The 25,608-nt window shown below is 50.2% G+C and overlaps 1 protein-coding gene across 2 annotated transcripts; it reads right to left on the reverse strand.

Annotated features, from left to right (window-relative positions):
- Positions 1–141: 141 nt before the first annotated feature.
- Positions 142–9,706, reverse strand: oma1 (OMA1 zinc metallopeptidase). Of its 2 annotated transcripts, none has more exons than XM_048975768.1 (9): positions 9,449–9,706; positions 8,445–8,974; positions 7,694–7,922; positions 7,419–7,592; positions 6,147–6,254; positions 3,176–3,304; positions 2,870–2,944; positions 1,784–1,933; positions 142–1,040 (listed from the first exon to the last, which is right to left on the reverse strand). In XM_048975768.1, exons 2-9 carry the CDS (start codon positions 8,948–8,950, stop codon positions 831–833), a joined length of 1,581 nt encoding a protein of 526 aa, XP_048831725.1. In that variant the 5' UTR covers positions 8,951–8,974; positions 9,449–9,706; the 3' UTR covers positions 142–830. The 2 variants fall into 2 exon arrangements, 1 of the variants encoding a protein (XP_048831725.1); XR_007382442.1 differs by having other exon boundaries at positions 902–1,040; positions 1,647–1,933.
- Between the last annotated feature and the right edge of the window lie 15,902 nt (positions 9,707–25,608).

Raw genomic sequence — 25,608 nt, forward strand, 5'->3', positions numbered from 1 at the left:
TATTAACAGCTATGATGGGGCCAATCAGATTCGCTGAGGAGGGGGGGGCAGTCAAATATGTTGAGCACAGCACATGCAAGCAATTTAAAATAGTGCTGCAACCATTTTAATAGTATTTGGTAACGTAATATACTTAGAACAGAAGCATTTTCTTTAATCAGCACAAAATAACATAATTTCACACATAGGCCTGTATGTTAACAAGAAATCAATATATTGTTTGAAATTACCTCCAAAATACTGTGTACTGCGGTATAATGTAAAATGAACCAATGCAGAAAGACCAAGCCGAACGTTTACTTAACGTGCACAAGCAGCATAAATAGATTTGGCCGGCGTCTAATTTTGCTACTACAGTATTACCCAAACCTATGTCTTACCAAGAGTTTTTAAACCACACGTAATACAAAGAAAGTGGAAAGAGGCACTGAAGACAATCATGGATATTCGTCGGTAATTATCGGATGGCAGTCCGCTTCGGAAAGAACGCATTATTCGTGCTGAATTCTCCTTTCAGCCAGATATTCGCTCTGGTGGTTTACATTTCTCCCGGTAACCATTTCCAGCTTCTGCTAGTGGTCAGGCAGCACGATGCGCTAGTATTTATTTCAATGTATTTTTATTTCATTAATTTATAAAACATATATTTAATATTTGTGCACAGCAGGGCCAGAAAAAGTGGAACAACAGAGGGACAGGGAGGCTCCATCTCGGATCAGTACGTATGAGCATCTTAGCAGGACTGAGTTCAGGTCCGGACTGGAGGAAACTCCAGCTTCCTCCTAATATCCTCTGTCAGGTGATGGGAAGTTCAACTCCCCAGGGTGGCCTCAAGCAGGTCCCCGAGTCGGGGATTTGTCCGCCGGTTTACGGGAGAGGCCTCCGGTGTCTGGGGTGGGGGGGTGGTTGGGGTCCTTGGCTGCCACAGCATTCTGCTTCCCTTCCCCGTCCTCCAGGGGGCGCACACTCCCTGAGACAACAAGCCGGGGGGGCAGGCGTGACAGAGCAGGGCAGTTACAGCTGGCCCTCAACTCCAGGGCCTGAGGACACACGGGGGACAGAAGCACAGCAGCCGTGACAGGGTGCAGTGACAGTTTATACACGTTAACTAAAACGCGCGTCCATTACAGGGAACCCTTATCAAGACAGTCTCCGTGCAATTGCTGATATTTACAGCGCTGGACAGTGCTTTACAGTGGAGCGTTCAGGTAGGACAGAGGTGTCCCTGACAGGGCAGTGGGGTCCCTGAGTCACAGAGCTGAGTCACAGACCCCCACAAGGACCGGCAGGCCTCCGCAGACCCCCTCAGGGACCGGCAGACCCCTGCAGACCCCCACAAGGCCAGGCAGGCCTCTGCAGACTCCCACAAGGACCGGCAGGCCTCTGCAGACCCCCTCAGGGACCGGCAGACCCCTGCAGACCCCCACAGGGACCGGCAGACCCCCGCATTGCCAATCATCAGGCACCTCCTACTCAGAGTACTCATTATGGATTTTATTTTTCGGTTAATAAAGGTTCAACAAAGGCAGCCCCTCTTCTGGATGTCTTATTAACGATGATGGCCCCCCCCACCAAGCCACCAGCATACGACACCTGAAGCCGCGGTTTACCGGCTGAAGCGAGAGTCAGCTGGTAACGTTACTCACCCCAGACACAAAAAGAGCAGCTGGAAGTGTGAGAATACACAGCAATGTAGATGGCGTCCGTGCCCCTCTGGGGGGTGGGCTAATTACCCACAGGGCTCGGTGTGTCTGCCGGCGTCCGTCTGTGCTGCAGTACACACCTGCGGGATCAGGCGCTCGATCCGGCTGGAGCGGTTTTTGTGGGACGGGTGAGTGGACAGCCACTGCGGCAGCTCCGGAGTCCCACTCTGCTGCTCCTCCCGCTCCATCTGCCGCCAGAAGTCCGGCAGGCCCCGAACATCCGCACAGGCCTGCAGCGGGAGACAGGGGGCGCTGTTAGCGACATTACACCTACAGCTATAAAGCTAGAGCGGACTGACAGCCCATTCATAAAGTCAACTACAAATAAGCTCCAATTGCTTTACATTCCCCTAATATTCACATGTACCTCAAAGCATCACCACGGAATCACGCACAGTGAGTATTCTTGTAACTTGCTACAAAGACAATAAAGGAATTCTATTCTATTTAATTTTTCATATTCAGTGTCACCCTTTAAAGGTTTTGGCAGCAGGTGGAAGCATTTAGAAATACGGGAAGCGAAGAGCGAATCCAGAAAGCTGACATCTGCTGCTTCCTAACCCTTCTGCAGTCAGTCCTTCTTTTAAAGGGTTACGCACCCAGAGAGGTTCTCCGACAGATGTGCTGCATTCCGTACAAGACGAGCTTGTTCCTCACAATATCAACGAATATCCGAACTACAAATGTGCCAAGCAACCATCTTGTACTACAGAGAATCATTTGCGATGGAAAGTTCATACACGACTGTGCATTTTCCTACAGCACCACCTGCTGCCCACTGAGCAGATGGCAGCCAGAATCCTATCTGCCGAATACATCAGCCAAGCTGGAAAATCTCACCATAATTAGGATGCGCATATACTGGAGATTCAATTAGCTAGTCTGTCAAGGGCCAAGAAGAGATATAATTATGGTGCTATAATCATAATTGATATGGTGCTTCCCATTTTAAGGTTCACAAATTAAAAAAAACAAACATTTAATCAAACGTCTAAAAACCCCCTCAACCATTTTTTTTTTTTTAGAATTGGTGAAAACGCACTTAGCATCCGAATTGGATTCATTTAAAAATAAAAAGTACAATAAAGTAATGGGAATGCGCTTTTTCTAAATTCTGTTCTCAAAATGAATAAAAAACATTTAACAGGCATACTATGACACCAGACCTTAGCCGCCAACTGGAGTCCAACTTCATCTGCTTCTGTCTCTAACTTCCTGCTGTAAGGATGGTCGAACAGTAACTGAAACAGAGTGTGTTTGGGGGGGGGGGCATACTGAAAGGTGTTAAAATCATAATAAGCAGATTTCTTCACATATAAGGAACAGAGAGGTGACATCTACAGATCAGGCCACGGGAATCTGTTCAGGCGTCACATGACATGCCGTCGCCCTTCCTGGTTTGTCACAAGGAAGGACAGGTGACGTCATCCTGCGCGTTTCATTGGTTGGGTCTGGGGCTACTTCGCACCCACCTCCATCAGTTTGCCCTGGATCCAGTGACCCAGCGCAGCCAGGCTGTCCCGTGGGCAGAGGGCCCAGATTGCCGTCAGCAGGATCAGGGAGAGGAAGTTCACCAGATGGGACAGGCTTGCTTGCTCCGCCTTCAGGTGGTGTAGGGACAAGGAGAGATTAGATATTGCTATATTAGAGAGATACGCAATGTCACTTTTCTCAAACTGTATCAGTCGCCTCACTAAATGCTATTCTCAACCTTCTTACACAACATTTAAAAAAAAAAAAAAAAAAGCCCCACCACCCAAGACAAATTTTAACCCCCCGCAACATCTGGGAATAATTAACAACACTACCCACCACTCGTGACATCACTTGACTCCGCCCCCAGTGACCTTTGTGACCTCAGTTGTCAAACCCAATTAGCCATACATGGTTTGACGAAAGCGGCACAGCTTATCTCTCTGATATTCATGGACTGTGAGCCCACTTTCAGTTATCTTCGTGAATGAGACACGATTCCAAAGCCGCTTAACACGGTACGCATCAACCTGTTGGAAGACGTCGAGGATCCAGCAACTGCAGCCAGATTATGTGAGTGAGCAAGAAGTTGGTACACGGTGACGTTCAGATACCTTTAAAGTGGTACGGGATGGGACAAAATGTCCAGGTTAACGTTTCCTGTTTCCTGTGTGTGGTTATCTGCATTAAAGCCCTATTTTACTTAATATCATAAAGCATCATGCCAATGTCTTTAGCAATGTCATTCACTAATACATGCTCTTATATCTTCCAGACTGGGCTACTGCAATGCCGTTCTTCCTGGTTACCCTTCTGGATCCTTCCATAAAGCTAGTACAGCCGTACAAAATGCAGCAGCCAGATTTCTTACGAACACTAAAAATTTGATCATATTAGCCTTGTTCTATCCTCCCTTCATTGGCTCCCAGTCAAGTCTCGGATTGACCACAAAACACTGCTGTTAACCTATAAAGCACTGAATGGCCTTGCACCAGAATACCTTAGTGACCTGCTGACCACATACAACCCTCCACGCTTGCTTCGCTCTCAAGCCATGGGATATCTGTTAGTGCCTAGGGTAGACAGAGCTACGGCAGGCTGCAGAGCTTTCTCCTACAGAGCTCCTCAGCTGTGGAATGGTCTTCCACCGGATGTGCGGGTTTCAGGCTCACTCTCAATTTTCAAGTCTAGACTAAAAACACACCTGTTTAGTTTAGCGTATAGGGACACTAGTTCTAGCTCTAGCTAACTCCTCACTCCCAGTCAGACCTGTAGTGTGCAGTGTAGAGCTGGATGGGGATCGGTGCCATTGGCTTTGGATAAACTGGACTGTCAGTGCTGTCACTCTAGCTTCACACCCCCTTGTGGAATTGGAGTGCTGACATTTGAGGGACTCCCCATGCCTGCATTCCCACCTGCCTCTCCCTCCTACTTATGCTGCCATAGCCATATCTGCCGGAGCTTACATATTACACTCAACTGTTTGTACAGCCTCTAGTCTCCCCTACTTTTGCTAATTACACTTTTTTCCCCTACCTGGAGACCCAAAATTTTCAAGATATCCTCCCTATCCTGCTACCTCTGACGTCCTTCCAGCCTGCTCGCCTCTTGCATGTCATCAACTACCTGCCCTCCGCTTGTATCTGTTAAGCCTCAGAAAATGTGAACCGGGACTTAGACTTTCCCTGCCGGCCCCTAGAGGATGGGCTCCCCCTGGGTCTGGCTCCTCCTAAGGAGGTTTGCCTTGCCTGTCGCCTCTGGCTTGCTCACTGGGGGCTTTGGGCAGGGATACTCTAAAGCACTTTGATGTTGTGAGAACGCGCAATACAAAATAAATTGAACTGAACAGCATAAACCTACTTTTTTTTGATAATTCTTGTATATCGTACGCATACGATGAGGTTTGTAGCTGATGTAAATCCCACAGAATTTACTCATTCATGATTGACTGTCAAGTAAGTCTCGGGTCTTACGACTCAAATACCAAGTCCAGGCAGAGTCTAAACAGGCAAATCATAAGTCAAGATAGTCAAACACCAAGTCAAATATGAGTTAACAAATCAAAGTCTAAAGTCAAGTCTTTTTTTTTTCTAATTTAATATCACCACAAAGGTACATACATATTATATATACTACAGTGGTATCTTGAAAGACAAACTTAATTTGTTCCAGAAGGCTGGTCAAGTCGAATTTCCCCATAAGAAATAATGTAAATGAATTTAATCTGTTCCAGCCCACCAAATGATTGCTTATTTAAACGTATCTACTTACCTAATGATTAAAAGCATTAACCATCAATATAGTAATCAAGGTGAGCGTGGATGAAACTGAATGACCAGGTCCTTGGCTTCATTCAACACTAGTCAATTACAACATTAATAATCCCATGAGTTCATAATTCATTGTGGGCTGAAGCAATGCAAAGACACAGTGTGTCAAAATACTGATGTGAGGATCACATTTGTTTGAGAGAAAAGACATGCAACGTGTCACTGCATAAAAACGAGTTAAACATAGCAGTAATGCAATAATTAAATTCAGCCAGAAGTCTATTTGAAATAGGGCTCTGGGTAGATGGGCAATGATTGTAAAGTGAGACGTGAATCAGAGGCTTTAGCGAAAGACACTTTAACGAGAGAAAAGTGAATTCGAATTTTAATTTAGTGATCAACTGTTGACACACCACAGCACGCAACAACGGAATGTGTCCTCTGCATTTAACCCATATGTGACAATGTGACATAGCAGGGGGCAGCTAATTCAGCACCCGGGGAGCGGTGCTTGGGGGCGGTACCTTGCCGGTCAGGGATTCGAACCTACAATCTTTCGATTACAAGTGTGCATCCCTAACCATTAAGCCACCACTGCCTTATAAGGCAGGCTCTGAAGTCATAGTGTCACGAACGACAGGCATACAGCAGACATGGGAAGAGTCCCCCACCCCCACAGCCCCACGGCGGACAGACTCACAGAGTGTCCTATTATGGCGTGGGCCATCTCGTGACCCAAGACAAAGGTGAGTTGATGTATGTCAGTGATGACATCCAGCATGCCAGTGAAGACAAATATTTCTCCGTTCTGGAAGGAAAGACATGGAGCCACCAGTGAGCAGATCTGCATGCATGCCTGTCATATTAATGTTTTATTTACTCACTTTCAAGGGTCCAACTACTCATTCTGTCTTATTTCTGCATTAAATAGCAAAGAAACCATTTTCAGCTCCCTCTCCTCCATACATCCCAGTGTGTGAAAACATACACAGCTCTGGAAAAACATTGAGACCAGTCTATAGTTTTAAAAAGATTTGTATTTTTAAATCCTAGTTTAATCCTGGTTCTGCTGGCAGAAGGTCACGATGAGCAGCACGGTGCTTCAAGGTTCAAAATTTCTAAGACAGCAGTGAAGAAGAAGATGAAGACAAACGCACAATAATGAACTTACATCTGGACTCTGAATAGTTATGAATACTGGGTACTGTTACCATACTTTTTTCATAATATTTATTTATAGGTGCTGGACAATTTGTGTGTGCATTTTTTTTTTTTTTTTTATGTAATGTTAATGCATTTTATACATTCTTTTGTATGCCATTTTAAAATAATGAACTTGACTCCCAGACACTGGGAACGACCAGAAACCAGGTAGGTAAAAGGCGGAAGCGACATTCTAATGCCTGAGATGACCGTTAACTTATCCGACAGTTTCTCATGAATCGGAGGATGACATCAAGTGACGTTCAAAGACAATGAGAAACATTAAGTGCTGGTGTGAAGTGCACTGCTGGGACAGTTCGTATCAGGCTCCTAGAAGCAGGACCGAAGACCCGTTCGTAACTTGAAATGTTCGTAAGTCGTTATTCAACATGATTTTAAAGGTATTCGCAAGTACAAAGAACTAGGATGCTGTGAGTACACACGCTACGCTGCTGCACGGCGGGAGTAGCAGCCAGAAGTCGTACCGGGCGGAATTGGGGCGCAGAAAAAAAAACTGATGTTGCGGACAGGATAACGAAGGCCAATGAACACAATTTGGACTTACAGTCCTCTTTGTTCGTCTGAAAGTTCGTAAATAAAGGAGCGTCTGTATATTATTCACAGATGCACACACATAAATTGAGAAATGAGACGAAAAATTGTGCTGTAGTCGCTTAATTTTTTCCAGAGCTGTATGTCATTTACACAGTTAATCAAGGATCATATGAATGTGAAACCTGACCCCCTGGTAAAAGGCAACACTGCTGACCGGCAGCACAAATGCATTGGTGGAGGGAAGGTCCAACACATGGACACTCCAGGGCACGCTGGCCATCTCTGCGATGTCCTGGTTCCGCTGAGCCAGGTGTCTCACCACCATCTCCACCGCCTTATGTCTTGGGTCTTCCGGGGAAATAATGGACTCCTTGAATTCCTCCATCATCTAAGGCAATGCAGGAAGATATTGTTGTTAAAGCGTTTTTCTCGAGAACCGGAAAAACCGATACGGGAGAGGGAGTCCCGGGCCCCCCGCCAGATTCGCACCTCCTCCGCCGTCAGACTGGCCAGCTCCATGAACTGCTCCCGGCTGAACACCAGGAGGCGCACGCGTCCCGTAACGGGGGACTCGTCCAGGTGCGTGAGGCAGAAGGCGGCGAGGATCGTCAGAAGGGCCGACACCACAGCTGCCAGGTACCACCTGCGTCTCCAGGCCTCCTGGCGCAGAAACTCCTTCCGGTTGGGGGGGAGAGAGCGCCACCACTTGCTGATACTCCTGGGGAAAGAGGCACGCTTTCTGCTCCCGGCTCCCATACAGGCTGGGACCCCTCTGCTCCTCTGATAACAAAATGCTCACTTATGTACATGTAAACATAACTGTCAAGGTGCAGAAAAATATGGACTTTCGTGTTAGATGAGACCCTGCCCTCATACCCATTAAAACACCTAAATATACTCAGGAAAACATCCGGTGCTATAATTAGATACACCGCATGCTAATCCAAAAAGTGTCTAATAATCAACATTAAAAACAGAGAAAACGTATCTATGCACCATAACAATATTACACCAAACCGGATAACCACTAGGGACCAAAGATGAAATTAAATTAAATAAATTATTAAAAACATGATTCAACACCTCACACAAACAATGATGCAGATTTGCTTACATCCAAAGCTTCGTATATCTTTTTTGTTGTGTGTAATAATGCTGAACAGATTTCAACAGCCAAGCAATTTTTTATATATAAATCATTGCTTGCAATACTTTAATGATACGGTTTTGGGATCTGTACCTTCCCAGAATAATAACCATCAGCCTCTGTACTGGTTTGACCAGAAGCCATAGAAGAGGGGCAGGCAGGGCCCTGCAGGAAGATGAGGTGTGAAAGAGCTGGCAGGCGATGGCAGGAACGTGACGGATGGGAGTGCTCAAGTGACACGTTGCCATAATGCAATGCCTCAACTCTCCGCCAAGGGGCAAAGAACGACGCGTAAAAACGGTGCACTTGCTCCATAGAGCGCCAGAGGGAACAGAGCGACACGTAATGGGGGCGCAGTGCCTCCACAGAGCACCAGAGGGCGCGGTGCGACAAACAGCATAGTTCCTCAATTCGGCGCCAGGGGGCGCAGGGCAACGTGCACTGATGGCACAGCGCCTCCGTATAGCTCCAGAGGGCACGGCATGACAAAAACCAGTGGCGTAGCTCCTCCATTCGGTGCCAGGAGGCGCAGCGCGTCCAGTGAGGACAGAAACGCTGCAAGGCTTCCGGAGCAGACACACCACTCGGAAACGAAACATTTCCCGATCTTCTCACGATAACACCTGCGAACAGGAAGAATCGATGACAACGACCGTCAGCCATCAGGCATACAAAATTAAACACATGATCAGCGGGTGTTTGAGATTAAAGGGGATGTTGAACTCCAAGGTATCTCCATGTGATATGTGCATAATCAGCTTCTAAGACTATTAGTCAATATCACCATTTGTTGTACGCATTTTCTAGACATATGCTGTAAGACATACACAAAATTAAATAATACACGTGAATCAATATTTAGAGTATGCAGCTAATCATATGATAGTAATAGGGTTGATTTGAACAGACCATATTGTACATGCTGTACATATTGTACATAAATACTTTTTAAACAGACATAGTAAAATTAACGATCAAACTTAAATGTCGCCGCATGCTTCAATGTCAGAATACTGGCAAACAACTGGAGTGAAATTAAGTTTAATTATATGTAAAACAGTAAGTTTGTCACGAAAACGGGAACTACTGTTTCTTACGCCTTTCTCCTGTCAGCGATATCCTTCAACTTTTATAAAAGTCTTTCCCTGGCCATGCTGCGGCTAGCGTCCGATACAGTGCCACCTCGCCGCCTACAACCCACTATTTCCATAGTGACCTATGGGATGTCAGGAAACAGTGCGATCAAAGACCGGTCGAGGTCAGACTGCATCAAAAAAATACACTATACCGGCCGGAGGGACGTTAGAAAGGACCCTATTAGAACGCTACGGTGCTGCTACTACGGACTGCGTCTAGCGGTGTTACACTGAAAAACGCCGTAAAGGCAACGCACGGGCACTAAGCACTTGGTTCCGCTGACAACCTTAATATATCCATCCATCCATCCATTTTCCAAACCGCTTATCCTATTGGGTCGCGGGGGGTCCGGAGCCTATCCCGGAAACAATGGGCACGAGGCAGGGAACAACCCAGGATGGGGGGCCAGCCCATCGCAGGGCACACTCACACACCATTCACTCACACATGCACACCTACGGGCAATTTAGCGACTCCAATTAGCCTCAGCATGTTTTTGGACTGTGGGGGGAAACCGGAGTACCCGGAGGAAACCCCACGACGACATGGGGAGAACATCCAAACTCCACACACATGTGACCCAGGCAGAGACTCGAACCCGGGTCCCAGAGGTGTGAGGCAACAGTGCTAACCACTGCACCACCATGCCGCCCAACCTTAATATAAAAAAGTCAATATTTTAGTTCATCACATGAATTGACAACTGACACAGTGAAATGTAGCTCTATAAGCAGACTGAGCAGGCTATACTGTGAAAATTGCAAATACTCACACACACACATACATTATATGGACAAAAGTATTGGGATATGTTGTGGGTCATATAAGTAAAGCTTACATATGTAGCCACTTGAATTTTCCCCTGTTTCCATGATGGGGCCTTGGCTGGTCCTTGGCTGGTCCTTGGCTGGTCCTTGGCTGGCCCCTGCTCTGTCCTGGGTGGGACCTTGACTATAATGAGATCCCCCACCATGATGTAATGAACAAGGGGGCCGGCATGATCCGCCCCTTGCCTCCCTGTGTGTAAAGTACTTGCAATGATTTTTTCATCCACCAGGGAGAGCAGTGATTATGAAAGCTGAAGTGACTTATCTTGACTTCACTACAAAAAATAAAAATCTGAGCAAGTATAATTTTCTTATATTTAGACAAAATTCCAATTTCATTAATAAACGGACTACACTGCAATAAATGGCCTGTGAAATTTAAGAAATTGTTTTCTGTTGTGAGGCAAAGATGGCCTAAAACTATCAAAATGTGTTTTTTGTCAGTTAATTGATGAAATTAGAATTGTGCAGTATAATAATTACAGAGCTAAACAAAGTAATAAGACTGATATTGTCGAGCAATGAGGGACAGTGTGGTATATCACAATTAAACAGATTTTTACACAGATTTTTTGCAGGGGCAGTGTGTGGCTCTGTGGGCTAAGCCTGTGTGTCTGTAATCAAAAGGTCGCAGGTTAAAACCCAGCCTCAGACTGTGGGTCGTTGAGCAATTTAATCACAACAACCAAAACTGAACCTCTCACGATGTGGTCACTGGGATTTTTTCATGAACGTGGAGAAAAAGCTGGTAGGCTGTTAGCTCACCAACTTAAATCCAAATCAGCTGTACAACTTATATCACAAATCGAGGACCCATCAGGTGTACAGACTGCAGATCCTCTAAAAGTAAATGGCATCTTTAAAAGTTATTATTTTAATTTATACCTGTGCACCTCATGGCGCCCCTGGCCCGAGTATTTTAGCGCTGTGCACCTCATGGCGCCCCTGGCCCGAGTATTTTAGCCCTGTGCACCTCATGGCGCCACCGGCCCGAGTACTTTAGCGCTGTGCACCTCATGGCGCCCCTGGCCCGAGTATTTTAGCCCTGTGCACCTCATGGCGCCACCGGCCCGAGTACTTTAGCGCTGTGCACCTCATGGCGCCCCTGGCCCGAGTATTTTAGCCCTGTGCACCTCATGGCGCCCCTGGCCCGAGTATTTTAGCCCTGTGCACCTCATGGCGCCACCGGCCCGAGTACTTTAGCCCTGTGCACCTCATGGCGCCCCTGGCCCGAGTATTTTAGCCCTGTGCACCTCATGGCGCCCCTGGCCCGAGTATTTTAGCCCTGTGCACCTCATGGCGCCACCGGCCCGAGTACTTTAGCCCTGTGCACCTCATGGCGCCCCTGGCCCGAGTACTTTAGCCCTGTGCACCTCATGGCGCCCCTTGCCTGAGTATTTTAGCCCTGTGCACCTCATGGCGCCCCTGGCCCGAGTATTTTAGCCCTGTGCACCTCATGGCGCCACCGGCCCGAGTACTTTAGCCCTGTGCACCTCATGGCGCCCCTGGCCCGAGTATTTTAGCCCTGTGCACCTCATGGCGCCCCTGGCCCGAGTATTTTAGCCCTGTGCACCTCATGGCGCCACCGGCCCGAATACTTTAGCCCTGTGCACCTCATGGCGCCCCTGGCCCAGAGTATTTTAGCCCTGTGCACCTCATGGCACCCCTGGCCCAAGTATTTTAGCCCTGTGCACCTCATGGCGCCCCTGGCCCAGAGTATTTTAGTCCTGTGCACCTCATGGCGCCCCTGACCCAGAGTATTTTAGCCCTGTGCACCTTATGGCGCCCCTGGCCCAGAGTATTTTAGCCCTGTGCACCTCATGGCGCCCCTGGCCCAGAGTATTTTAGCCCTGTGCACCTCATGTCGCCCCTGGCCTGAGTATTTTAGCCCTGTGCACCTCATGGCGCCCCTGGCCCAGAGTATTTTAGCCCTGTGCACCTCATGGCACCCCTGGCCCAGAGTATTTTAGCCCTGTGCACCTCATGACGCCCCTGGCCCAAGTATTTTAGCCCTGTGCACCTCGTGGCGCCCCTGGCCCAGAGTATTTTAGCCCTGTGCACCTCGTGGCGCCCCTGGCCCAGAGTATTTTAGCCCTGTGCACCTCGTGGCGCCCCTGGCCCAAGTATTTTAGCCCTGTGCACCTCATGGCGCCCCTGGCCCAGAGTATTTTAGTCCTGTGCACCTCATGGCGCCCCTGACCCAGAGTATTTTAGCCCTGTGCACCTTATGGCGCCCCTGGCCCAGAGTATTTTAGCCCTGTGCACCTCATGGCACCCCTGGCCCAGAGTATTTTAGCCCTGTGCACCTCATGACGCCCCTGGCCCAAGTATTTTAGCCCTGTGCACCTCGTGGCGCCCCTGGCCCAGAGTATTTTAGCCCTGTGTACCTCGTGGCGCCCCTGGCCCAGAGTATTTTAGCCCTGTGCACCTCGTGGCGCCCCTGGCCCAAGTATTTTAGCCCTGTGCACCTCATGGCACCCCTGGCCCAGACTATTTTAGTCCTGTGCACCTCATGGCGCCCCTGACCCAGAGGATTTTAGCCCTGTGCACCTCATGACGCCCCTGGCCCAAGTATTTTAGCCCTGTGCACCTCGTGGCGCCCCTGGCCCAGAGTATTTTAGCCCTGTGCACCTCATGGCGCCCCTGGCCCAGAGTATTTTAGCCCTGTGCACCTCGTGGCGCCACCGGCCCGAGTACTTTAGCCCTGTGCACCTCATGGCGCCCCTGGCCGGAGTATTTTAGCCCTGTGCACCTCATGGCGCCCCTGGCCCGAGTATTTTAGCCCTGTGCACCTCATGGCGCCACCGGCCCGAGTACTTTAGCCCTGTGCACCTCATGGCGCCCCTGGCCCGAGTACTTTAGCCCTGTGCACCTCATGGCGCCCCTGGCCTGAGTATTTTAGCCCTGTGCACCTCATAGCGCCACCGGCCCGAGTACTTTAGCCCTGTGCACCTCATGGCGCCCCTGGCCCGAGTATTTTAGCCCTGTGCACCTCATGGCGCCCCTGGCCCGAGTATTTTAGCCCTGTGCACCTCATGGCGCCCCTGGCCAGAGTATTTTAGCCCTGTGCACCTCATGGCGCCCCAGGCCCGAGTATTTTAGCCCTGTGCACCTCATGGCGCCACCGGCCCGAGTACTTTAGCCCTGTGCACCTCATGGCGCCCCTGGCCCGAGTACTTTAGCCCTGTGCACCTCATGGCGCCCCTGGCCTGAGTATTTTAGCCCTGTGCACCTCATGGGGCCCCTGGCCCGAGTATTTTAGCCCTGTGCACCTCATGGCGCCACCGGCCCGAGTACTTTAGCCCTGTGCACCTCATGGCGCCCCTGGCCCGAGTATTTTAGGCCTGTGCACCTCATGGCGCCCCTGGCCCGAGTATTTTAGCCCTGTGCACCTCATGGCGCCCCTGGCCCAGAGTATTTTAGCCCTGTGCACCTCATGGCGCCCCTGACCCAGAGTATTTTAGCCCTGTGCACCTTATGGCGCCCCTGGCCCAGAGTATTTTAGCCCTGTGCACCTCATGGCGCCCCTGGCCCAGAGTATTTTAGCCCTGTGCACCTCATGTCGCCCCTGGCCTGAGTATTTTAGCCCTGTGCACCTCATAGCGCCCCTGGCCCAGAATATTTTAGCCCTGTGCACCTCATGGCACCCCTGGCCCAGAGTATTTTAGCCCTGTGCACCTCATGGCGCCACCGGCCCGAGTACTTTAGCCCTGTGCACCTCATGGCGCCCCTGGCCCGAGTATTTTAGGCCTGTGCACCTCATGGCGCCCCTGGCCCGAGTATTTTAGCCCTGTGCACCTCATGGCGCCCCTGGCCCAGAGTATTTTAGCCCTGTGCACCTCGTGGCGCCCCTGGCCCAAGTATTTTAGCCCTGTGCACCTCATGGCGCCCCTGGCCCAGAGTATTTTAGCCCTGTGCACCTTATGGCGCCCCTGGCCCAGAGAATTTTAGCCCTGTGCACCTCATGGCACCCCTGGCCCAGAGTATTTTAGCCCTGTGCACCTCATGACGCCCCTGGCCCAAGTATTTTAGCCCTGTGCACCTCGTGGCGCCCCTGGCCCAGAGTATTTTAGCCCTGTGTACCTCGTGGCGCCCCTGGCCCAGAGTATTTTAGCCCTGTGCACCTCGTGGCGCCCCTGGCCCAAGTATTTTTGCCCTGTGCACCTCATGGCGCCCCTGGCCCAGAGTATTTTAGTCCTGTGCACCTCATGGCGCCCCTGACCCAGAGTATTTTAGCCCTGTGCACCTCATGACGCCCCTGGCCCAAGTATTTTAGCCCTGTGCACCTCGTGGCGCCCCTGGCCCAGAGTATTTTAGCCCTGTGCACCTCATGGCGCCCCTGGCCCAGAGTATTTTAGCCCTGTGCACCTCGTGGCGCCCCTGGCCCAGAGTATTTTAGTCCTGTGCACCTCATGGCACCCCTGGCCCAGAGTATTTTAGCCCTGTGCACCTCATGACGCCCCTGGCCCAAGTATTTTAGCTCTGTGCACCTCGTGGCGCCCCTGGCCCAGAGTATTTTAGCCCTGTGCACCTCATGGCGCCCCTGGCCCAGAGTATTTTAGCCCTGTGCACCTCGTGGCGCCCCTGGCCCAAGTATTTTAGCCCTGTGCACCTCATGGCGCCCCTGGCCCAGAGTATTTTAGTCCTGTGCACCTCATGGCGCCCCTGGCCCAGAGTATTTTAGCCCTGTGCACCTCATGGCACCCCTGGCCCAGAGTATTTTAGCCCTGTGCACCTCATGACGCCCCTGGCCCAAGTATTTTAGCCCTGTGCACCTCGTGGCGCCCCTGGCCCAGAGTATTTTAGCCCTGTGTACCTCGTGGCGCCCCTGGCCCAGAGTATTTTAGCCCTGTGCACCTCGTGGCGCCCCTGGCCCAAGTATTTTAGCCCTGTGCACCTCATGGCGCCCCTGGCCCAGAGTATTTTAGTCCTGTGCACCTCATGGCGCCCCTGACCCAGAGTATTTTAGCCCTGTGCACCTCATGGCGCCCCTGGCCCAGAGTATTTTAGCCCTGTGCACCTCATGTCGCCCCTGGCCCGAGTATTTTAGCTCTGTGCACCTCATGGCGCCCCTGGCCCAGAGTATTTTAGCCCTGTGCACCTCATGGCACCCCTGGCCCAGAGTATTTTAGCCCTGTGCACCTCATGACGCCCCTGGCCCAAGTATTTTAGCCCTGTGCACCTCGTGGCGCCCCTGGCCCAGAGTATTTTAGCCCTGTGTACCTCGTGGCGCCCCTGGCCCAGAGTATTTTAGCCCTGTGCACCTCGTGGCGCCCCTGGCCCAAGTATTTTAGCCCTGTGCACCTCATGGCGCCCCTGGCCCAGAGTATTTTAGTCCTGTGCACCTCATGGCGCCCCTGACCCAGAGTATTTTAGCCCTGTGCACCTCATGACGCCCCTGGCCCAAGTATTTTAGCCCTGTGCACCTCGTGGCGCCCCTGGCCCAGAGTATTTTAGCCCTGTGCACCTCATGACGCCCCTGGCCCAAGTATTTTAGCCCTGTGCACCTCGTGGCGCCCCTGGCCCAGAGTATTTTAGCCCTGTGCACCTCATGGCGCCCCTGGCCCAGAGTATTTTAGCCCTGTGCACCTCGTGGCGCCCCTGGCCCAGAGTATTTTAGTCCTGTGCACCTCATGGCACCCCTGGCCCAGAGTATTTTAGCCCTGTGCACCTCATGACGCCCCTGGCCCAAGTATTTTAGCTCTGTGCACCTCGTGGCGCCCCTGGCCCAGAGTATTTTAGCCCTGTGCACCTCATGGCGCCCCTGGCCCAGAGTATTTTAGCCCTGTGCACCTCGTGGCGCCCCTGGCCCAAGTATTTTAGCCCTGTGCACCTCATGGCGCCCCTGGCCAGAGTATTTTAGCCCTGTGCACCTCATGGCGCCCCAGGCCCGAGTATTTTAGCCCTGTGCACCTCATGGCGCCACCGGCCCGAGTACTTTAGCCCTGTGCACCTCATGGCGCCCCTGGCCCGAGTACTTTAGCCCTGTGCACCTCATGGCGCCCCTGGCCCGAGTATTTTAGCCCTGTGCACCTCATGGCGCCACCGGCCCGAGTACTTTAGCCCTGTGCACCTCATGGCGCCCCTGGCCCGAGTATTTTAGGCCTGTGCACCTCATGGCGCCCCTGGCCCGAGTATTTTAGCCCTGTGCACCTCATGGCGCCCCTGGCCCAGAGTATTTTAGCCCTGTGCACCTCATGGCGCCCCTGACCCAGAGTATTTTAGCCCTGTGCACCTTATGGCGCCCCTGGCCCAGAGTATTTTAGCCCTGTGCACCTCATGGCGCCCCTGGCCCAGAGTATTTTAGCCCTGTGCACCTCATGTCGCCCCTGGCCTGAGTATTTTAGCCCTGTGCACCTCATAGCGCCCCTGGCCCAGAGTATTTTAGCCCTGTGCACCTCATGGCACCCCTGGCCCAGAGTATTTTAGCCCTGTGCACCTCATGGCGCCACCGGCCCGAGTACTTTAGCCCTGTGCACCTCATGGCGCCCCTGGCCCGAGTATTTTAGGCCTGTGCACCTCATGGCGCCCCTGGCCCGAGTATTTTAGCCCTGTGCACCTCATGGCGCCCCTGGCCCAGAGTATTTTAGCCCTGTGCACCTCGTGGCGCCCCTGGCCCAAGTATTTTAGCCCTGTGCACCTCATGGCGCCCCTGGCCCAGAGTATTTTAGTCCTGTGCACCTCATGGCGCCCCTGACCCAGAGTATTTTAGCCCTGTGCACCTTATGGCGCCCCTGGCCCAGAGAATTTTAGCCCTGTGCACCTCATGGCACCCCTGGCCCAGAGTATTTTAGCCCTGTGCACCTCATGACGCCCCTGGCCCAAGTATTTTAGCCCTGTGCACCTCGTGGCGCCCCTGGCCCAGAGTATTTTAGCCCTGTGCACCTCGTGGCGCCCCTGGCCCAAGTATTTTAGCCCTGTGCACCTCATGGCGCCCCTGGCCCAGAGTATTTTAGTCCTGTGCACCTCATGGCGCCCCTGACCCAGAGTATTTTAGCCCTGTGCACCTTATGGCGCCCCTGGCCCAGAGAATTTTAGCCCTGTGCACCTCATGGCACCCCTGGCCCAGAGTATTTTAGCCCTGTGCACCTCATGACGCCCCTGGCCCAAGTATTTTAGCCCTGTGCACCTCGTGGCGCCCCTGGCCCAGAGTATTTTAGCCCTGTGTACCTCGTGGAGCCCCTGGCCCAGAGTATTTTAGCCCTGTGCACCTCGTGGCGCCCCTGGCCCAAGTATTTTTGCCCTGTGCACCTCATGGCGCCCCTGGCCCAGAGTATTTTAGTCCTGTGCACCTCATGGCGCCCCTGACCCAGAGTATTTTAGCCCTGTGCACCTCATGACGCCCCTGGCCCAAGTATTTTAGCCCTGTGCACCTCGTGGCGCCCCTGGCCCAGAGTATTTTAGCCCTGTGCACCTCATGGCGCCCCTGGCCCAGAGTATTTTAGCCCTGTGCACCTCGTGGCGCCCCTGGCCCAGAGTATTTTAGTCCTGTGCACCTCATGGCACCCCTGGCCCAGAGTATTTTAGCCCTGTGCACCTCATGACGCCCCTGGCCCAAGTATTTTAGCTCTGTGCACCTCGTGGCGCCCCTGGCCCAGAGTATTTTAGCCCTGTGCACCTCATGGCGCCCCTGGCCCAGAGTATTTTAGCCCTGTGCACCTCGTGGCGCCCCTGGCCCAAGTATTTTAGCCCTGTGCACCTCATGGCGCCCCTGGCCCAGAGTATTTTAGCCCTGTGTACCTCGTGGAGCCCCTGGCCCAGAGTATTTTAGCCCTGTGCACCTCGTGGCGCCCCTGGCCCAAGTATTTTTGCCCTGTGCACCTCATGGCGCCCCTGGCCCAGAGTATTTTAGTCCTGTGCACCTCATGGCGCCCCTGACCCAGAGTATTTTAGCCCTGTGCACCTCATGACGCCCCTGGCCCAAGTATTTTAGCCCTGTGCACCTCGTGGCGCCCCTGGCCCAGAGTATTTTAGCCCTGTGCACCTCATGGCGCCCCTGGCCCAGAGTATTTTAGCCCTGTGCACCTCGTGGCGCCCCTGGCCCAGAGTATTTTAGTCCTGTGCACCTCATGGCACCCCTGGCCCAGAGTATTTTAGCCCTGTGCACCTCATGACGCCCCTGGCCCAAGTATTTTAGCTCTGTGCACCTCGTGGCGCCCCTGGCCCAGAGTATTTTAGCCCTGTGCACCTCATGGCGCCCCTGGCCCAGAGTATTTTAGCCCTGTGCACCTCGTGGCGCCCCTGGCCCAAGTATTTTAGCCCTGTGCACCTCATGGCGCCCCTGGCCCAGAGTATTTTAGTCCTGTGCACCTCATGGCGCCCCTGGCCCAGAGTATTTTAGCCCTGTGCACCTCATGGCACCCCTGGCCCAGAGTATTTTAGCCCTGTGCACCTCATGACGCCCCTGGCCCAAGTATTTTAGCCCTGTGCACCTCGTGGCGCCCCTGGCCCAGAGTATTTTAGCCCTGTGTACCTCGTGGCGCCCCTGGCCCAGAGTATTTTAGCCCTGTGCATCTCGTGGCGCCCCTGGCCCAAGTATTTTAGCCCTGTGCACCTCATGGCGCCCCTGGCCCAGAGTATTTTAGTCCTGTGCACCTCATGGCGCCCCTGACCCAGAGTATTTTAGCCCTGTGCACCTCATGGCGCCCCTGGCCCAGAGTATTTTAGCCCTGTGCACCTCATGTCGCCCCTGGCCCGAGTATTTTAGCTCTGTGCACCTCATGGCGCCCCTGGCCCAGAGTATTTTAGCCCTGTGCACCTCATGGCACCCCTGGCCCAGAGTATTTTAGCCCTGTGCACCTCATGACGCCCCTGGCCCAAGTATTTTAGCCCTGTGCACCTCGTGGCGCCCCTGGCCCAGAGTATTTTAGCCCTGTGTACCTCGTGGTGCCCCTGGCCCAGAGTATTTTAGCCCTGTGCACCTCGTGGCGCCCCTGGCCCAAGTATTTTAGCCCTGTGCACCTCATGGCGCCCCTGGCCCAGAGTATTTTAGTCCTGTGCACCTCATGGCGCCCCTGACCCAGAGTATTTTAGCCCTGTGCACCTCATGACGCCCCTGGCCCAAGTATTTTAGCCCTGTGCACCTCGTGGCGCCCCTGGCCCAGAGTATTTTAGCCCTGTGCACCTCATGACGCCCCTGGCCCAAGTATTTTAGCCCTGTGCACCTCGTGGCGCCCCTGGCCCAGAGTATTTTAGCCCTGTGCACCTCATGGCGCCCCTGGCCCAGAGTATTTTAGCCCTGTGCACCTCGTGGCGCCCCTGGCCCAGAGTATTTTAGTCCTGTGCACCTCATGGCACCCCTGGCCCAGAGTATTTTAGCCCTGTGCACCTCATGACGCCCCTGGCCCAAGTATTTTAGCTCTGTGCACCTCGTGGCGCCCCTGGCCCAGAGTATTTTAGCCCTGTGCACCTCATGGCGCCCCTGGCCCAGAGTATTTTAGCCCTGTGCACCTCGTGGCGCCCCTGGCCCAAGTATTTTAGCCCTGTGCACCTCATGGCGCCCCTGGCCCAGAGTATTTTAGTCCTGTGCACCTCATGGCGCCCCTGGCCGAGAGTATTTTAGCCCTGTGCACCTCATGGCACCCCTGGCCCAGAGTATTTTAGCCCTGTGCACCTCATGACGCCCCTGGCCCAAGTATTTTAGCCCTGTGCACCTCGTGGCGCCCCTGGCCCAGAGTATTTTAGCCCTGTGTACCTCGTGGCGCCCCTGGCCCAGAGTATTTTAGCCCTGTGCACCTCGTGGCGCCCCTGGCCCAAGTATTTTAGCCCTGTGCACCTCATGGCGCCCCTGGCCCAGAGTATTTTAGTCCTGTGCACCTCATGGCGCCCCTGACCCAGAGTATTTTAGCCCTGTGCACCTCATGGCGCCCCTGGCCCAGAGTATTTTAGCCCTGTGCACCTCATGTCGCCCCTGGCCCGAGTATTTTAGCTCTGTGCACCTCATGGCGCCCCTGGCCCAGAGTATTTTAGCCCTGTGCACCTCATGGCACCCCTGGCCCAGAGTATTTTAGCCCTGTGCACCTCATGACGCCCCTGGCCCAAGTATTTTAGCCCTGTGCACCTCATGGCGCCCCTGGCCTAGAGTATTTTAGCCCTGTGCACCTCATGGCGCCCCTGGCCCAGAGTATTTTAGCCCTGTGCACCTCGTGGCGCCCCTGGCCCAGAGTATTTTAGCCCTGTGTACCTCGTGGCGCCCCTGGCCCAGAGTATTTTAGCCCTGTGCACCTCGTGGCGCCCCTGGCCCGAGTATTTTAGCCCTGTGCACCTCGTGGCGCCCCTAGCCCAGAGTATTTTAGCCCTGTGTACCTCGTGGCGCCCCTGGCCCAGAGTATTTTAGCCCTGTGCACCTCGTGGCGCCCCTGGCCCAGAGTATTTTAGCCCTGTGCACCTCGTGGCGCCCCTGGCCCAGAGTATTTTAGCCCTGTGCACCTCGTGGCGCCCCTGGCCCAGAGTATTTTAGCCCTGTGCACCTCGTGGCGCCCCTGGCCCAGAGTATTTTAGCCCTGTGCACCTCGTGGCGCCCCTGGCCCAGAGTATTTTAGCCCTGTGCACCTCGTGGCGCCCCTGGCCCGAGTATTTTAGCCCTGTGCACCTCTTGGCGCCCCTGGCCCAGAGTATTTTAGCCCTGTGCACTGTGAAGTCAGAATCACTTCAGAATAAATCACTTTTCATAGATTTTTTTCAACAAATTGGAGATCCCCTCCATTTCATTGGCCCAGAGGGAGAGGTTGGAGCAGCCCCTTGGGCTTGACAAAATACTGAGGCTATTTTTGCTATGCAAAGTAGAAAAGCTCCAGGGCCGGATGGTTTCTCTGCTGACTTTTATAAGAAGTTTTCTAATAAATTGGCCCCACTTCTGTTTGATATGTTTAACCATGCTCTATCCCAAGGTCATGTAAGGAAAAGTGGTAAAAATGCCCCAAGGTTCTTGATTGATCATTTGAATACAGGCAACATTAGGAATTTATGATCATGGGGGAAGCCAGGGAGAGAATGGGGGTTCCAGTTGGCACCACTAGGGTGATAAGGATAAGATAAGGTGATAAGAATTGAATTACAATGATCATAAAAGTCCCCACCCTGTCCTGTCCCTGTCTCAGGATGCCTCAATATGTGGGTTGTATCAGCCAGTGTCACTGCTAAACTCAGATGTTAAATACTGGCAAAACTGTTAGCTACTCGATTAGAGATACCATTGCCAGATGTGATCTCAGCTGATCAAACAGGTTTTATTGGAGGGCGACAGCTATTTTCTAATGTGAGACACCTTCAAAATATCCTGTGTGGTCCTTCATCTAATTAGACTGCAGAGGTTGTGATTTCATTGGATGCAGAGAAAGCTTTCGATCGAGTAGAGTGGGATTATGTCTTTTTTGTGTCGTAACAATTCAGCTTTGGTAAAATATTTATTCAATGGATTCAGCCCCTATATTCCTCTCCAAAAGCATCGTTTATTACAAATCAGCTGCGATCAAAAATGTTTCCTTTATCTAGGGGTATGAGACAGGGTTGCCCACTTAGCCCACTTTTATTTATACTGGCAATAGAACCACTATCCCTGGCCCTAAAAGTTGCACCCATGATACAAGGAATAAACAGGTGGGGAATTGAACATAAGCTCTCACTTTATGCAGATAATACATTACTCTATATTTCAGACCCTCTTTTAAGTATTAACAAGGTCCTTACACAGTTACAAACTTTTTGGTTAATCTCGGGCTATGAACTTAAAATATCAAAAGTGAATGTTTACCTGTGAATGATCATAGCGGAGACTCGAACCCGGTTCCAGAGGTGTGAGGCAACAGTGCTCACCACTGCACCACCATACCGCCCCCTGTATGCTATTTCATTGTATAAAAAGAAACTTACTGTACTGTACAATAAAGTATTTCACCACTGCTTCTTCCTCAGCTCCCACTGTTTGGTAGCACATGCATCTTTTGATTTCTTAGTGCAATCTGTGCTTTATTTTTTTCGTGAAATGTAAGTGCAGTATCTGTTTATTAAGTGCTGTGGTTTAATATGTACATTATTATTTCAGTACTGTGTATACTGTCCTTAATGTCTTGCCTCTCATATAACTTGAGATACGCCAAAATTGACATGCAACAAGTGGTCCTGGTTCCAAATGCGGAAGTCGATGGATACCTGTACTTTATTTGCTGTAGTGTGCTGGGTGTCAGACATTGCAATGCACCTTGCTTTGATTTTGACCCGTTAGATCAGAGGGAGGTAATCTTATCCAGAAAGGGCCGCTGTGTATCATGGTTTTCACTGCAACTCTCTGAACAGCGAACCTAACGGTTATCCCAATACCTTGATCTTGCTAGCATATTTAAATGTGTACCTATTCAGGAATAGAGTGGTGAAGGCATTCAGAGGAGGACTGATGATTATCAGAGGGAACAAAGGGGCTGGGTACTTGTCAGTATCCAGTAGAACCACCAGACTCCTACACTGAATTGTTCTGGATGTGGCACAGACGTTAATCCCTCTGTATTAGGGGATCCGTCTCCAATTTGTACTCTTCCAGTTAATAGGTAGATTTTCAGACAGATTTTCGCCCTAGTCCAGTACTCATTGACAGCCTAATACACCATGATTCAGTTTCTCTTGATAGTCAATACATGTCACAGGATGTACATTACTCTGATGGGCAGGCCCTCTTACATATGATGGAAACACTACAACAACTTAAGAATAAGGGTCAGAAGAGTGAAATACATATAATGAGTGTGTAGCTCAGCAGACTAAGACTCTGTGGCTGTGATCAGAGGGTCGATGGTTCGTGCTCAGAATTGGCAGAATAGCCACATGTCCAGAGGCTTTTGAACAAGACCTGGAAACCCTGGGGGCCTCCAGGTAGCAGTGTCTTCACTGTGACCCCCAAGCTTGTTCTTGCCTTTATAGAGAGTAAGATGGGGCAAATTATTAATCCCATGGGGCTTCAGCAGAATTACAAACCAGTACAAGGAAAATAGTTGTTAATTTTACATACTACCTTCTGCTGGCCTTATGAGAATATTCAGATTATCATTTTTCCCCATAATTGCAATTTTAACATAAAATTTATGATTTTCCCATGGTCCTGTGGCCGCTTTATATGGTAATTATTGATTAAAACTTTTTTGGGAAGTGAAACAATATTAAAATTGCTTTATTGCGTAAAAAAAACTGTTTTTGTTTAGTAAAATAATGTTTTTTTCGATTTTTATACTGCCGTCTTGTGGCCAAATTTAGTACTGCAGTTTGAAAATAATTAAATGATTTTTTGCCGAAATTGCAATACCTACGTTTGGCCACGAGATGGCAGCAAGAAAATAGAAAAATTATTTTCCCACGGTCTACTAGCAGCTTTGTGTGGTAATTGTTTGTATTAAAAATACATTGGACCAAGTCAAATTATTTTAATGAAGAAATAACATCAAAAAGCTGCTAGTAGACCGTGGGAAAATAATTTTTAACTTTTCTTGCTGCCATCTCGTGGCCAAAAGTAGGTACTGCAGTTTGAAAATAAATGATTTATTCCCGAAATTGCAATACCTACTTTTGGCCACGAGATGGCAGCAAGAAAATAGAAAAATAATTTTCCCACGGTCTACTAGCAGCTTTTAGATGTTAATTCTTTATTAAAATAATTTGACATGGTCCAATGTATTTTTAATACAAACAATTACCACACAAAGGTGCTTGTAGACCGTGGGAAAATTATTTTTCTATTTTTTTGCTGCCATCTCGTGGCCAAAAGTAGGTATTGCAATTTCTGCAAGAAATCATTTGTTTTCAAACTGCAGTACCTAATTTTGGCCACGAGATGGCAGCAAGAAAATAGAAAAATAATTTTCCCACGGTCTACTAGCAGCTTTTAGATGTTAATTCTTTATTAAAATAATTTGACATGGTCCAATGTATTTTTAATACAAACAATTACCACACAAAGGTGCTAGTAGACCGTGGGAAAATTATTTTTCTATTTTCTTGCTACCATCTCGTGGCCAAAAGTAGGTATTGCAATTTCGGCAAGAAATCATTTGTTTTCAAACTTCAGTACCTAATTTTGGCCACGAGATGGCAGCAAGAAAATAGAAAAATAATTTTCCCACGGTCTACTAGCAGCTTTTAGATGTTAATTCTTTATTAAAATAATTTGACTTGGTCCAATGTATTTTTAATACAAACAATTACCACACAAAGCTGCTAGTAGACCGTGGGAAAATAATTTTTCAATTTTCTTGCTGCCATCTCGTGGCCAAACGTAGGTATTGCAATTTCGGCAAAAAAATCATTTAATTATTTTCAAACTGCAGTACTAAATTTTGCCACAAGACGGCAGTATAAAAATCGAAAAAACATTATTTTACTAAACAAAAACAGTTTTTTTTACGCAATAAAGCAATTTTAATATTGTTTCACTTCCCAAAAAAGTTTTAATCAATAATTACCATATAAAGCGGCCACAGGACCATTGGAAAATCGTAAATTTTATGTTAAAATTGCAATTATGGGGAAAAATGATAATCTGAATATTCTCATAAGGCCAGCAGAAGGTAGTATGTAAAATTAACAACTATTTTCCTTGTACTGGTTTGTAATTCTGCTGAGGCCCCATGGGATTAATAATTTGCCCCATCTTACTCTCTATAAAGGCAAGAACAAGCTTGGGGGTCACAGTGAAGACACTGCTACCTGGAGGCCCCCAGGGTTTTCAGGTCTTGTTCAAAAGCCTCTGGACATGTGGCTATTCTGCCAATTCTGAGCACGAACCATCGACCCTCTGATCACAGCCACAGAGTCTTAGTCTGCTGAGCTACACACTCATTATATGTATTTCACTCTTCTGACCCTTATTCTTAAGTTGTTGTAGTGTTTCCATCATATGTAAGAGGGCCTGCCCATCAGAGTAATGTACATCCTGTGACATGTATTGACTATCAAGAGAAACTGAATCATGGTGTATTAGGCTGTCAATGAGTACTGGACTAGGGCGAAAATCTGTCTGAAAATCTACCTATTAACTGGAAGAGTACAAATTGGAGACGGATCCCCTAATACAGAGGGATTAACGTCTGTGCCACATCCAGAACAATTCAGTGTAGGAGTCTGGTGGTTCTACTGGATACTGACAAGTACCCAGCCCCTTTGTTCCCTCTGATAATCATCAGTCCTCCTCTGAATGCCTTCACCACTCTATTCCTGAATAGGTACACATTTAAATATGCTAGCAAGATCAAGGTATTGGGATAACCGTTAGGTTCGCTGTTCAGAGAGTTGCAGTGAAAACCATGATACAC

This window comes from Brienomyrus brachyistius, chromosome 15 (genome assembly GCF_023856365.1).
Source record: "Brienomyrus brachyistius isolate T26 chromosome 15, BBRACH_0.4, whole genome shotgun sequence".
Lineage (NCBI taxonomy): Eukaryota > Metazoa > Chordata > Actinopteri > Osteoglossiformes > Mormyridae > Brienomyrus > Brienomyrus brachyistius.